The sequence below is a fragment of the Argopecten irradians genome, chromosome 15 (genome assembly GCF_041381155.1).
Source record: "Argopecten irradians isolate NY chromosome 15, Ai_NY, whole genome shotgun sequence".
Taxonomy (NCBI): Eukaryota; Metazoa; Mollusca; class Bivalvia; order Pectinida; family Pectinidae; genus Argopecten; species Argopecten irradians.
The window spans coordinates 6,823,145-6,838,975 of NC_091148.1; the positions used below are offsets into that span (position 1 = coordinate 6,823,145).

The window sequence follows — 15,831 nt, forward strand, 5'->3', positions numbered from 1 at the left end:
GATGTCACCCTCACATGTCCTATACTTATATTAGGGATGTCACCATCTCATCTCCTATACTAATGTTAGGGATGTCACCCTCCCATCTCCTATACTAATGTTAGGGATGTCACCCTCCCATCTCCTATACTAATGTTAGGGATGTCACCCTCCCCTCTCCTATACTAATGTTAGGGATGTTACCCTCCCATCTCCTATACTAATGTTAGGGATGTCACCCTCCTATCTCCTATACTAATGTTAGGGATGTCACCCTCCCATCTCCTATACTAATGTTAGGGATGTCACCCTCCCATCTCCTATACTAATGTTAGGGATGTCACCCTCCCATCTCCTATACTAATGTTAGGGATGTCACCCTCCCCTCTCCTATACTAATGTTAGGGATGTCACCCTCCCATCTCCTATACTAATGTTAGGGATGTCACCCTCCTATCTCCTATACTAATGTTAGGGATGTCACCCTCCCATCTCCTATACTAATGTTAGGGATGTCACCCTCCCATCTCCTATACTAATGTTAGGGGTGTCACCCTCCCATCTCCTATACTAATGTTAGGGATGTCACCCTCCTATCTCCTATACTAATGTTAGGGATGACACCCTCTCATCTTCTATGTATACATGTATTCCGTGTCTCGTGCATATTACAGAGGTGGCTCCTTTCCCGGTAGATATTCATTGTATTTCCTTATTTTTGGAAGTAATTTTCTTCGAAAAATATGACGTCACGCTCGCAAACACATGACGTCACAATCAATACCTACCCACAAAGACAAATAACTATGTAATATGCAGAAATAGAATTTGTAAAAAAACGTTGGGATTGTGGTATTATCATATTCCGTAAGGTTGAGTTAGCACCCCAATGTTTATTGGTACATTTTGTAAATCAGTATGTATCGAAAATTGCAATAAAACACAGTATATTAAAACAAATGATTTCTGGCGAAGAGGGTGATAAAATATGATCATTACTACGAGTCCTGGCTGTTATGTTGCAGGAATTTCATTTTTTCATCCATTTTATTCTATTGCTATTTAAGGTCATGTACCGAGGTAAAGGCGCGTATTATGTCATTTATTTGATTTTGTCTTTTAAGTCTGATCGGTTGTTTTCTGATGATGTCGTTGTACATGCAGTGGATATGGTCTGAATTAAAAAAAAGTAATTTGTGACATCAAGGCTTTTAAACATCTCTGGTATATGTGTATACATACTGAAGGGTTATATGCTAAAGTTATATATCCTGTAACTGGGCAAAAAGTTGGACATGCTATTTTTTCTTCAGATATATATTGAAAACCATCAGATTTTATGAATTAAGCTGTAAAAATTATTCAAAAGGACGGACACACATTCATGATACCTTTTTAGCATAGTTACAATAGTTACAGTAATAACAAACAATAGTGACAGCACATAATGTCTGCACTGTAAAATTCGTGTTGTCGTGTCTTACAAGTCATAGACTACAATTTGGCTTCATGGTCTGCAATCATTTCACTGTGTTGTTAATGTATATAGAATAATTATATATTTTTTGGCAGTACTACCAAAATCATTTTCAACCCTTATTTGTACTTGTAAAACTAAAACAAATGCATAGTAAGTATTGTAATTCTCAAAATGTTGGTAATTTTTCATGGTGAATAAATTATTAAAAGCTTTTCTGGATTCGTGAGTATGAAAATTACGGCACATATAACTTAAAATGAATATGTATATGTACAAATGTAATTCCACACATATGAGGCTAAACTGAAGGGGAGATATTCTAGTAAAGAAATGTGTTGATGAAGTCTTTTAAACAACTAATGGTCTGGTGGCCAGTCTACTATGAGGCTCACAACTAATCGATTATTCGAACACTATTATCCCATTGATTAACAATCCGGATTCCGAAATCTTCGTACCGTCGGATTCAATAATAAAAGAGTTTTTCGGACTACTGGCGTCCGGATTAGTGTGACTCTGCTGTATATAGACCCTATGATTTGTTCGGTTGGTGTATTGCAGATATTTAGGTCAAACACCGAAGAAGACACTTTTACCGTCAAAGACAAAGATCTGGAGTTCCTGACGGAAGAGAACAAAAACACGTTTTCATTTTACGACCGAGAATCGATTACGAAGGTATATCAGTGTGGAAAAGGTGAGGATAAATATCAAAAACATTTTATATATTGATCTTATTTATCAATTGTTTCTTTGTTTTTGTTAGTATTATTGTTTTATTGAATTTTACGTTTTTTAATCTAATTTTGGATGACAGAATAACACCAATGATTTCTTTTGAATAGTCAACCATTCTTACTACCATTTAGGGGATACTCGTTTAGTGTGAATTTTGACATGAATTATCTAATATTTTATCTAGTCTTAATTGACGGATCGCCAGCTGACAATTAAACCGCCCTATTAACGCACGCATTTTTGTATTATGTATACTACGATAGTTGCTATGACATAGAATAAGTGCACGTGCGTTTGCGAGCACGAGGCGTGGCAACATCAGTCTGACGATTTGTCAATATGTATATGTCATATATTGCATTGTGCTTCTTATTCTTATGGAAACTCAACAAAATAATAATAATGAAAACGACAACAAATTAAACATTATCGATTAGTTCAATAATAGTAAATTATACTTTGTCAAATATATGTAATAGCAATCTAAAACACTCCAAGAAAATCAATTATACTTTCTGTTGTTGTACAATGCAAACTATTTGACTTTTAATTCATGTCTTTTTTAGTAAAACGTCAGATTTGTTATCTGTGAAAACAACTTAGAACATATTAAGTTGTATTTACGATGTAATAATGTCACAGATGATACCTCCTATCACTAACGGCAGATAACAATTCAATATTGAAAGACGAAATACATATGACTAACTGAGATGTTTATGTGTCTTTGTTGACAGATTGTGGCAGCACTGCTTGTAATAATGGCGGATTTGCAACTAAAACTGTCGACGATTCTAACTGCAAGTGCGTTTGTCCAGAGCATTTGACTGGGAGTTCCTGCGATGGACTAACGGGAAATGGTAGGCTATTCCTATTATTCATGAAACAGGCAACAGAATACAAATTGTTCTAAGTAAGATTGGGAAATAAGGGCGATTGCAGGTTTTCGATTGAATAAACGTATATTGATATCAAATAATTCTGATTTGGAAGAGCTGCTGATTTTTACGAGGGATCAAAGGTCACTGCTTTTCTGTTGAAGAACATGTTGAATGTTATGTTATTGTTGCTGATGACAAAGATAATGGTAGGTTATTTATGTCAAAGGTAAATTAATTTTGAATTTATTTAATAAATATCGTAACGCTTTAGATCATTAACTGTGAACATTTATTCGGGAGCGATGAATCTTCACAAAAATTCTTCAAACATGTGTTTCTTAAAAGCAAATTTGAAAGAAAAAACCCAATGCTTTTATTTCCTTGAGACTTTCGGATCATTGGAATGAGACCATTACTAAATTATCCGCTTGTTCATTTTGCATATTTGTATCAATTGTTCTAAATTTTCAGTTTGGTTGTAAGTATATGAAAGATACGCTTTGATTTTTAATTATTTTCTATCTAATGGATATAAAGCCAGTACATTTTGTACCTAGACATTTCTAAATGAATTTGAATACACATTGAATTAATGTTAACGAATGTTAATCTATTCCATCTTGATTAAAAAAATAATTATAATAAAAAAAGTCGGTGACAATAGCAGAGAAACAAACTGTTCGTACCAAGTCGATTCTTCAGACACGGTGCATTACTTTACAAATACCGTATTCGCCGTAATTAGCACCCATCCTCATATAAGGAGTTAAAGATGGATTAACCGACATGTTTCAACTGTGCGATGCTAATAACATCTTCATTTTATGTCATAATACATGCGAGTCTTTCACATGCGATTTTCGACGTAATAATGCATCTCGAAGGAAAAATGAATTTCCAAGTTTACTGTAACAGTGACAGATAAATGTGGCACGAGCATGGGAAGGGCCATCCTCTATACTCCAGGAGTTACGATCAATTACGATCTCTACACCCCTGCACTATCTTATAGTAAAACTGGAGGCAATAGAATAGAAAAGGTAATTTAGTCATTTGATGTACATCAAAAGAGCCGTATAACAGTACCATGTGGTTGACTGTGTGGCTTTGATGTTAGGCGTCGCTCTCTCTGTAGTCTTCAAAGGATATCTAACCTGTGATTGGTCAAAAGTTTTCCGCTGAGCTGCCTGCATTCAATTTCACTATGAGATAGTCTAGGTGTAGATATCGTTAGTGATCGGAACCCCTGGAGTATCGAGGTTGGGAAAGAGCTCAAATATTGATACATTCAGAGGTTTATTGTCCACAACATGCATTGTGGTTCCAAAATAAGCGTCCCCTATTTGATTTAATTTTAAGCGGTCTAGACGCTAATTACGTTGAATACGGTAATCTGAACCTTGCTCATGTTAACGCAAAATTTGTGCTCCCCCCAAAAAAACATGGTTAAATGGTTTAAACGAATTGAAATTAACAGGAGCTTGTAGTAGGACTATTGATCTAGGACAGAGCGGAACAGATACAATAAAGACCTTATCATCACCTTATACAACCGACCGGAAATGCGTATATCTCGTCAGGGTAAGCTTTAGTCCCATCTTACTTCAAATGAGAACTTTGACGTAAGTCCGTTCTAGTTTTAGGACTGGGACGCACGTCGTTCTGGTTTTAGTTAAAGCGCTTGCGTCTATCTAATTTAATAGAGCCCATCTAGTTTAGTATTAGGTATTGGTAATTTAATCTATCTAGTTTAGGACAGTGATTTGAGTCTATCTAATTTTATTACTGGGTCTTGAGTCTATCTAGTTTAGTATTGGAACTTGAGTCTATCTAGTTTTATTACTGGGACTTGAGTCTATCTAGTTTAATACTGGGATTTGAGTCTAAAAAGTTTAGTAATGGGACTTGTATCTTGTTAAGTACTTGGACATGAGTCTATCTGTTTTAGTAGTGGGACTTAAGCCTATCAAATTCATTACTATCTAATCTAGTACTAGGACTTTGAGCATATCTAGATAAGTTCGAATCTTGAGTCTATCTAGTTTAGTACTGAGGCTTTAATCCTATCTAGTTTAAGTAACGAGATATTGATATCTTGCTTATAAGCAGTGATATTCTTTACACCAATATGATAATCTGGACATGGTATAATTTCTTTTGTCACTCCCCCCTCATTTGGAATGTGTGTAGAATTTTGATCCACATGACCAGGTGTATTTTAAAACTGTAACACAAATTTCGCGTGTTTGCGATTTTTTTTCTACGAATCTGGCAACCAAAGTAAATCCCAAATAACATTCAAATACTAATCATATTAGTAATTAAATCTGTCCAATGTCATATCTACGAATTTTTAAACCACGCCAACTGCTATTGAAACGTTAATCGGATAATGTATTTGCCGCGTTAGAAATTTAGCTTCAAATACTCCGAATGATTAAACAACAAGTATCTTACAGGTGTTTTACCAACTACACACGAAAAACAAAGTGTTTAAATTCATATTTGAATTGTGTTGTTAAATGGGAATAATTCCCCTAACATGTGACAGCCGATAACGATTTTGCGGGACTATTGTTTCTATTGGTGATGGAATGACGTCAAAAGATGATTATCCGTACTAACGTCATTTCAGCGGGAAGATTACAAAGAGTTTCGTTCCATCAACAATGGAGATGCTAGTCCCGCACATGACGTCAAACTCAATGTTATCAAGTGTAGCATGTGGTACGTCATCCTCGATACTCCAGGGGTTCACCCCTGGACTATATCAAAGTAAAACCGGAGGCAACAGAACAGAACAGGTACTTTAGTCATTTGATGTACATCAAAAGAGCCGTATAACGGTACAATGTGGTCGACTGTGTGGCTTTGATGTTAGGCGTCGCTCTCTCTGTAGTCTTCAGAGGAAATCTTTACTGGCCTGTGATTGGTCAAATGTTTTCCACTGAGCTGCCTTCAATTTTACTATGAGATAGTCCAGGGGTGTAGAGACCGTAAGTGATCGGAACTCCCGGAATATCGAGGATGGTAGTACGTGAATTATTTCCATTGTTTTATTATATATTTGCATATTACAGAGGCATCTACCCTTGTTGGTAGGTATTGATTGTGACGTCATGTGTTTGCGAGTATAATGTCATACTTTTTAGGAGAAGATGACGTGAATTGCTCTAAAAATAATGACGTAACAATCAATACCTCCCTGCAAGGGAGCTAACTCTGGAATAGGCAAAGACAGAAAAAATGCTTAATTTAACTTTTCAGGCATCTCCTGGCTCTAGGATAAAATTCGATCTCAATAACATGGATATCGATTGCAATCTGAAGCATTATCTGGAAATTCGGTATCATCTCATCGGCGAACCTAGTCAGGAGTAAGTGTAAGGGGCTACCTCAACATCTTAGTCGCTTTGGTCAATTTTGTTTCTTCGTCTGATTCAAAATGTGAATCGTTTAGCTGCTAAGAATAACCTAATATCGTTACAATTTGTTTATATGCTAATTAAAACACTTTTAATTGTACGCTGATAGGGAATAGTTAAGAACTGGTGCTACAACAGGATACAAAAATCGTGTTGGGATTGCAATGTCAATATAAAAGTTTCTTAAAAATAATAATAACTCAAAGATGCTACACCGCTGAAGAATGGTATTTTTTTCTTTATCTTTGTACGTGTACTTACAACAAGGATATCAACACCAAGATGTTAAACTCCAACGGAGGCCACTATTTTGTGACAACAACCGCAGATCCTGCAATCACTATGTACGGAATATATTTAGCCGAAAGTTGTGTGTAGTGGATTGTGTACTTGTGCCAACTGGGTCGAAAAAGATCATTCACGCAGTCTTAAACAATGCTTCTTTTTAGTGAAAATGTCTTAACTATAATTTATGATAATATAAATGAAGGCCTCTATCACATTCTTTTCATATACCTGCACCTTCTTACATCCTATCCTTACCCTTCCCTTATCCACACTTTCACAAAAAATACTATTTTATTGTTAATGTCATCTTGTATAATTTTGTATGTGTTACCTAATATTGTATGGAAAGGGCTTAAAGTTATATGTGCCGTATTTTTCATACTCACGAATCAAGATGAGCTTTTAATATGTTTTTCATCACCAAAAATTTCCAACTTTTTGAAAATTACAGTGCTTTCAAAGCATAGGTTTTAATTTTACATGTACAAATAAGAGCTGAAAATGATTTTTGGCAGTACTGCCAAAAATCTTTTATTTACATCAATAGTGAAGTGAAATGAGTACATACGGTGAGACCATGAAGCCAAATTGTGGTCTACAATTTCATTACACATTTTCACAATGTTTTTAGTAATTGTAAAGTGACTTCTGCAGGTATGTTTTCATTTAAACATATTTAATGCATAAAACAACAATTTTTCAGTACAAAATTTCTGTGTTGTAACTAACGTTTATAAGTCATCTGAAGCCATTTGAATGGTTTTTACAGCTTTATTCATCAAACCTTATGGTTTTTAATAAATTAATGAGGAAAAAATAGCATGTCAAAATTATCGCCCAGTTACGGCACATATAACTTTAATATAAGTTGGAAAAACTTGTGCCCAATCCTATTGTACATATTTGATACAATAAAATATGTTTAAACAAAAAAAAAAAAAAACAAAAAACAAAAAAAACCGGAATATGTGATAAATATAAACAACAGTACATTTGTCATACTATCTTGTCATTTGTATTTTACTTCTTTTCAGGCTTTGTGGCACTATTGCGAGTAAAACACTTATGACTGGAGCAAACACCGAATCTCATCTAGCGTTGGTCATATTTGATACGTCTGCGAGTAGTGACACAACTACAAAGACTGGGTTCACACTGACCGTCACAGCGGTTAAGTCAGGTAATTCTGATTGCAGTATTTATTGTAAACTTGTGTCCTTTTCAGTTTGCGTAAACTTGTCAAATGTTATATAAAAGGCGATCCTGTATTATTGAACATTGTAAGAGGTCTTCTTTTTCTTTTTCTTGGACAGCTTTCAAACACTGAATATCTGCGGCGCTAAAGCTGCATAAAAAGTTCTGTGTAGGAAATTATCCTTGTCATCAGGTGTTCGTCGCACTATCTATTATTAACCCCTGGGACCATAGGTCGCATTTGCCGCACTATTATGAATAATTTATTACCCTAATTCCGGTCATTTGATTTGCTTCGGTGATATAAGCCGGTTGCAATCGAATTTCGTGTCTCAAAACAGCCTTCGGATATAATTCGGTGCACTGTGGTGTATATATTTCAAGGTCGTGGACTCTTGTACGTTCTTCATAGTTTGTAATAGATTTAATACTTTTTGCAACTTCTGCATAACTTTAAATGTATGATTACCTTCAATTTTGTTAATTGTGTTAATTGTTTAAGATAGTTCTTATACATGTTTGATATGATATACTTGTTTCTCAGCTCAAAATAGTCGTCTGCTACAACACTGTCCTATCTTTATGAACGTGAAGGCTGACATTCATACCGAAATCGTGTAGTTTTTCATTTGATACACGGGCTTTTGACTATTGATATACGGAAGACCTCTATATACGTTCCCTAGGCCGTTTTTCTTTATGCGGAACAACCGATTTGACCGTTTGTTAATGTTATTATTTCAGGTATAAATCCTGACTTGCCTCTAGTTTTTGATACAGCCCTATCTATAATTGATAAATCAAGCGACAATTAAAATTGTCCTCATTTAAAAAGTAAATTATGATAGAATAATTAATGACTAAAGAGCTCGATCAGCAATCCTCTAACTCATATTCTGAGTTCCGGGATTCGAACCCTGGTCTGTTAACGCGATTGTTAAACCCTTTTCTGTACATAAGACGATATTTGTTGCAGGTTGTTTCAATCGACCTTGTAAAAATGGAGGAACCTGTTCGGAAGATGCTACGGCTGGTGAATTCATCTGTGCTTGTCCGCAAGGAATCGGTGGGAAAGACTGTAGTCAGGCTACCGGTAAGTAGCACATTTAGTATTTAGACAGTGTACAGGTAAGTACTACAATCTAGCATTGGGACAGTCTACCGGTAAGTAACACATTTAGTATTTAGACAGTGTACAGGTAAGTACTACAATCTAGCATTGGGACATGTACAGTCTACCGGTAAGTACTACATTTAGCATTGGGACAGTCTACCGGTAAGTACTCTATTTAGCATTGGGACAGTCTACCGGTAAGTACACGACAGTCTATTATCATTGGACATCTACCGGTAAGTAACACATTAAGTATATGGACAGTCTATAAACAGTCTACAGGTATTTTATACATTTAGTATATAGACATTCTACCGGTAATTTATACATTTAGTATATGGACAGTCTACCGGTAAGAGATACATTTAGTATATGGACAGACTACGGTTAGTATCACATAGTATAGGACAGTCTACCGGTAAGTAATACATTTAGTATGTGGACAGTCTACCGGTAAGTAATACATTTAGTATATAGACATTCTACCGGTAATTTATACATTTAGTATATGGACAGTCTACCGGTAAGAGATACATTTAGTATATGGACAGACTACTGGTTAGTATCACATAAGTATAGGGACAGTCTACCGGTAAGTAATACATTTAGTATGTGGACAGTATACCGGTAAGTAATACATTTAGTATGTGGACAGTCTACCGGTAAGTAATACATTTAGTATGTGGGTAGTCTACCGGTAAGTAATACATTAAGTATATGGACAGACTACTGGTTAGTAATACATTTAGTATATAGACAGTCTACCGGTAAGTGATACATTTAGTATATGGACAGACTACTGGTTAGTAATACATTTAGTATATAGACAGTCTACCGGTAAGTGATTCATTTAGTATATAGACAGTCTACCGGTAAATAAAAACTAATATAAAGAAGGCGAACTTCCTTATTTTCAGTGCAAGTAATGTAGTTTTCCAATTAGAAGTGATTGAATACAAAATAAACGTTAACGTCTGTTATTTAAGAACAATTCGAATAAATTATTTTGCTGTTATTTACTGCTAAATATTTTTTATAAATTTAATGCAAAGTTTACAAAAAAATGAATAATTTAACAAAATTTAATTCATTGATTTTTCACTTTTGACGGTTAGGCACAGTCTCGTGTAACGAAGGTGTAGATAATGATATCCACGGTGAATGCTTTTTGGAAAACCTGGAAACATCGGCAGGAGTTTTTGCAGAATCACTAAATCAGGTATATATTCATAATTAATCGAAGACAGGTTACCACGAAATTTGCGTCATTCTATCCTTTTTAGTAAATATTTATTTATGAAAATTAAAGATACACCCTTCCCACCCAAAACATAATACATTGAAATATATCAAATAAAAAACATTTGCTGATCTTTTGCAATTTTTTTTATTATGCTTTTGGAAAAAACATATCGAGTCTTTTATTATAAGGTTAATTACACGAACCTAATGATTGGTTTACTCATAAATTGGATGAGATTTACCACCTGATTCTGTAAATCTGTCAAATTCGATATGACGGTATATACGTTATCCGTCACAACCGGCATTGATTTCTACAATAATTTTGAGTTATAATTGTTGTAATGGGATTGAACAATCATTTAAGGAGGCCCAAATGTGCCAAAATATAGCCAGATCAGCTGAAATAGCAAAGTTAAAGTTATGTAATATTGCTATCCGTCACAACTGATTTTGATTTCTACAATGATTTGGAATTGTAATTGTTGTGATGAGTATGGACAATCAGTTAAAGAACCAAATGCTGAATTTTGATGATTTCAAGAGATGAATGTACCGAAATATCCTCGTTAAGGTTTTTGGTGCAAGTGATGTAATATTATTTTCCGTCAAAATCGACATTGATTTCTACAATGATTTTGAATTATAAGTATTGTTATTGGTATGGAAAATCACTTATTTTTAGAATTTTTAGAAGCCCAATAGGCTAAAAATCTAAGTTACGTAATGTCATTGCTATATCTTATGATAATGGTAAACCTTAGGTAAATCAAGAAGCGACCTTTGCTTTTCTGAAACAGCTTTTGTAACCCTTCAAATGTTCTGTTGCGATACAGGGCAATCCCAACGAACCACCAGCACCAGCGGACGGTCTCACGTACTACGCACTCGGTTTTTATGACGCTATCCTGGTGTCTGACGTAACGTTTCCAGGTAAGTCTTTTGTTAATTTTTGAGCAGTCGACCCGCGATAATCCGGAAACCGCTGGTCCGGAACAATAGAGTTCGGACAGAAATATCAAATAATGCTATATTTTTGTGTGCTCCGATCTAAACTCTTCAAGTACATGTATTCAACATAACTAAATCATCTGTTTATAGTTTTAGTTTTGTTTAAACAGATTATGCTAAATTTGTGTGTGCTCCGATCTAGTCACTACAAGTATACAACGTACATGAATTAAGTATCTTGCTTTGGTCGATTTCATTGGGGTGGTGAATTGAGTTCATTTTGAAACAAATTGAATGAATTGTGAAGCAGTTCATGTTATATTTCTTTCAAGGGGTACTCAATTCATCACCCCATGAAATCGACCAAAGCAAGATCCTTAATTCAGGTATGTTGTATACTTGTAGTGACTAGATCGGAGCACACAAAAAATTATCATAATCTGTTTAAACACGTTTGAAAGATTCCATCCTTCTATTATCTATAATTTATTAAGAAGCAATTTGTCTTATCAGTGTAATCCAGATAAATCAAAATATTAAAACCCATTTAGAATCTAGACTTTGTGATACGGTTGTATCCCGCTTCGAATCAAAATGGAGAGTCATCGTAACGCGATGGGACTTGCATTGTTCTAGTGGTTGATGTACCCTTTAGCCGTGACACAGTTAAACAACTGATGTAAGGTTAATCCATATTCATTGACTTTCATATAGTTGTTCCTATCGTCGTGTTGCCTGCACCACTTGCCTTTTACAGAGACGTTCTTAGTTTTGATACATGTCACACAAGCACATAGCACATTTTATTCGTCACAGAAACAGATACCCAAGTTCATGAGCAAATGAAACAGAATATTTTAGGTAGTTTCGTTGAGTCCAAATTCAGTAAGAATCGAAATATTTATCTGTATTTATAGTTTTAGTTTTAGTTTAAATGATTTTGATAAGATGCTACACATTTTGTGCGCTCAAACCACGTATAACATTAATAATAGTGTACATTTAACGTAATTAATTATTTACATTTATATTATTCATATTATTCAAATATATAATGCTACGCTCTTTAACGCTCAAACTTTATCATTTTGTTTCAACAGATGCCGCTACCCTTTGTGTGCGCTTTAAAGCCATAGTGAATGATCCATCGGGGTCAAGTAGTCAGCTGTCGCTCATGGTCAGTGATAACACCAATCCTACGCCACGTAACCTGCTCGTGGTTAGCAATACTGGACTCACATCATGGGTTTCCCAAGAATATGAAATTTCACCATCATCGAACAGGAAGGTAGCTAGAGCTAGCAATTATAGTTGCAAGAAATTTATGTAATTCACAAGTAAATGGGGGAAACGATGTTTGAAAACCAACCGGTCATACGTTAGGTCAAAAAGTATTTACTGGACAAGCTACTGTAGCGGCTGTGCTGCAGCCCCAAAAGATGAAAGTTAATACATATACACACAGCTTCAAAATCTGAATATTGTATTTAAACGATAAGTATAATGTTTTAAAAGTTTTAAATGATTTATGGCGTTGGTTGTTAATTCATCGTCAGTGAGGTTCACGTCATTGTTGAATGATGATGGAGGCGTTGACTTCTAGTTGCATAGTTTTTATTTGGTTCCATATGCATACTTGGTATAGTGGATAAAGGACTGTATAGTTCTATACATCCTGACGGGAATTACAATTATAACTTTCCGTCTACTAAAATACATGTACAAAATTATTTCCATGCTTCCTAGTGTTGGTATCTGCAGAGGTGTCCTGGTGTGAAGTGTGTCACGTCTGTAGTGTCTGTAGTGTATGTTGTGTATGTTCTCTATGGAGTGTCTTTCGAGTGTGTTTAAAGAATATCTCTAGTCTCTTATATATTCGATACCAGGAAGCAGGAATGGCGTAAAGATCACGATTCCCTAAAATGATGTCAGGCAATGATTGAATAATAACTTCCTAGATATGAAATAACTTCCTATTTGGACTTGTTCTTAGACATTGTTCCTGAATCAACTGCCTGAAGACCTATTCACATTGGTCAATCATATTATCAATTTATATATATTATACATAGCTTACTTTAACTTAAATCTTTAAATTAAATTTCCATATCAAGGCATCGTTATATTACATAAGTTTGAGTTGTTTAAAATACATGTTTCTTTCCGATCTGAACTCGAGGTTGACCTTTAACTGGGTAATAAGTGACTGCACATGGAGCTAATGTTGCCTATCATTTAGTAGCCCATTGTGCAAAAGATACATTGTTGTACGATGGTACATATATACATTGTTGTATATCGAATATGCCAAAGACACATGCTGACGTGTCCCGCGTTGTATTTGCGCTGGTACACACGATGTTTTTGCATATATATTCTGTGCTCTACATGGATATTTTTACATTTTCCCGCTAGTTAGTTTTAAAAAGAAATTTCAACAATACTGGGCATAAAATTAAAATGATAAACTTCACGTCAGAATGTAATTTTCTCCAGCTTCACATTTTCCTGCCGATTAGTTTTAAAAAGAGCTTTAAATAATACAATGTATAAATAATAAACTTCACGTCCAATTATACCTTTCTACAATTTCATTTTCGCTTTTATACGTTATTTTAGCTATTGTGTATTGTACAACATAGTATTACAAAACAGTAATAACTCCCTCCCCGTAAAGAGGGTTGGTGCCCCTTTTCACAGATTAACACAAATAGTCTTCGTGGGCTATTACAGGATGAACAATATGTGGGGGCAGTTGTAAAAAGGTCTCAATAATGGAAAATTGTATGGAAAGACAATTTAACATTTATTGAATTAGTAAGGTCTATTTCGTATTTAATCGATGTACAATATATAAACACATGTACAGCGAAAATATCTTATATCTATATGGAAAATCGTAGGGTAAATACATGTAGTATTCCTTGAGATGGAATAAAATATGAAAGAAAAACAAATAAATAAACAAATCTGCGCCCATAGCGCTTTCGCAGCTACCGCTGCTCTTCAGGAGATGTTTAATGATGACGTTGATAAGGCAACAACACAAAAGTTGATGACGTCATAGTTAACAATATAGTATTACTCCCACATATTGTTATATATAATATCTTATATCTATATAAGATATAATATATGTTACATAAGTTTTCTCATATGGTATATAATATATCTTGCATACATTTTATATAGTATATAGTACATAATGTATTATATTATATATTGTAAAATATCTCATAAAAAGAAATTAAAGAAGATATCTTACTTAGATTGAGATTTTAATTGAATTTGAAACCTTTCCGCTTTTTTTTGAAATATCGAACCCATTAAAGACATCGAATTTTACAAGATTTTAATTATATCATATATCACATATATTACATAAAATATCTTATTATATGATATATCTTATAGTATTCAAAATATCGTTTATATAGCTTTAATTCATATTGTATTTGCTGACAAAGAAGAAAAAATTGATTTGTAAAAAAATGTTTCTGTCTTGTTAGACATAAACTTTTTTTTACAAATTATTTTTCCTTTTGTATTTTCTGGTAATTACTTAATACTTACATTTCAGTATGTATCCATACATATATAAAGCATTAACATTTTCATGTGATATTTTTCTGACATGACATTAACATGTTTTGTTTCTGATTTCAGATTTATTTTAATGGCAAAAGGGGAGATAGAACTGAAATGTATCTAGACGATATATCTGTTTTCCAAGGCAAATGTGGTATGTAAATAAATATATATCTTTGCTCATTGAATATATCAAACACAATACGAACACATATAATAACAATTCCACATTTAAGAACGAATAAACGTACCCGGTCTACTATACCTTTCGGTCTAAGACGAAAACATTATATGTCTAAAAGTCTTTTGAGCTACAATATTGCAGCTATTCCACATATGTAATACAAACAATTTCTTGTTATTTCTTGTTATGGTGTTTATATGGTTTTCAGTTGGTGTTTATATGGTTTTCATATGGTGTTTATATGTGTTTTATATGGTGTTTATATGTCTTTCATATGGTGCTTATATGGTTTTCATATGGTGTTAATATGGTTTTCATACGGTGTTAATATGGGTTTCATACGGTGTTTATATATTGTTGTCATATCTTGTTTATATATTGTTTTCATATGGTGTTTATATCCTATATATTTTGGCTCTTCGTTTTCCTAAAGGAGTACGACTATATTTTAAATATACTATATCTGCCATATTTTCCATGCTCACGAATCAAGATCAGCTTTAAATATGTTCTTCACTACCAAAAGGTTCCAACATTTTAAGAGTTACAGTACTTTCAATACATTGGTTTTAATTTTACAATTACAAATAAGAACACATAACTTTTAGCAATTTGATTGGGTCTGGGTAATTTACCATTTGATTGTACCAAGTAAAACGCTAAAACGTCACTCAATTATTTTCTATCTACTATATAGCGGTTAAAGGACCTGCCACACCTAACATTGAATTGTTCCCACGAACTAATCTTACAAAAGCCAGGTGCCT

The 15,831-nt window shown here is 34.0% G+C and overlaps 1 protein-coding gene across 1 annotated transcript in view; it reads left to right on the forward strand.

Annotated features, from left to right (window-relative positions):
- LOC138309660 (fibropellin-1-like) overlaps window positions 1-15,831 on the forward strand; it is a 73,350-nt gene that overhangs the window by 21,984 nt on the left and 35,535 nt on the right. Inside the window, exons 11-20 of the mRNA XM_069250875.1 lie at window positions 2,021-2,156; window positions 2,935-3,057; window positions 4,556-4,659; window positions 6,346-6,455; window positions 7,826-7,971; window positions 8,962-9,078; window positions 10,215-10,318; window positions 11,178-11,274; window positions 12,393-12,580; window positions 14,959-15,034. Of these exons, the coding sequence (XP_069106976.1) occupies window positions 2,021-2,156; window positions 2,935-3,057; window positions 4,556-4,659; window positions 6,346-6,455; window positions 7,826-7,971; window positions 8,962-9,078; window positions 10,215-10,318; window positions 11,178-11,274; window positions 12,393-12,580; window positions 14,959-15,034 (1,201 nt within the window). The remainder of the gene's footprint in view (window positions 1-2,020; window positions 2,157-2,934; window positions 3,058-4,555; window positions 4,660-6,345; window positions 6,456-7,825; window positions 7,972-8,961; window positions 9,079-10,214; window positions 10,319-11,177; window positions 11,275-12,392; window positions 12,581-14,958; window positions 15,035-15,831) is intronic.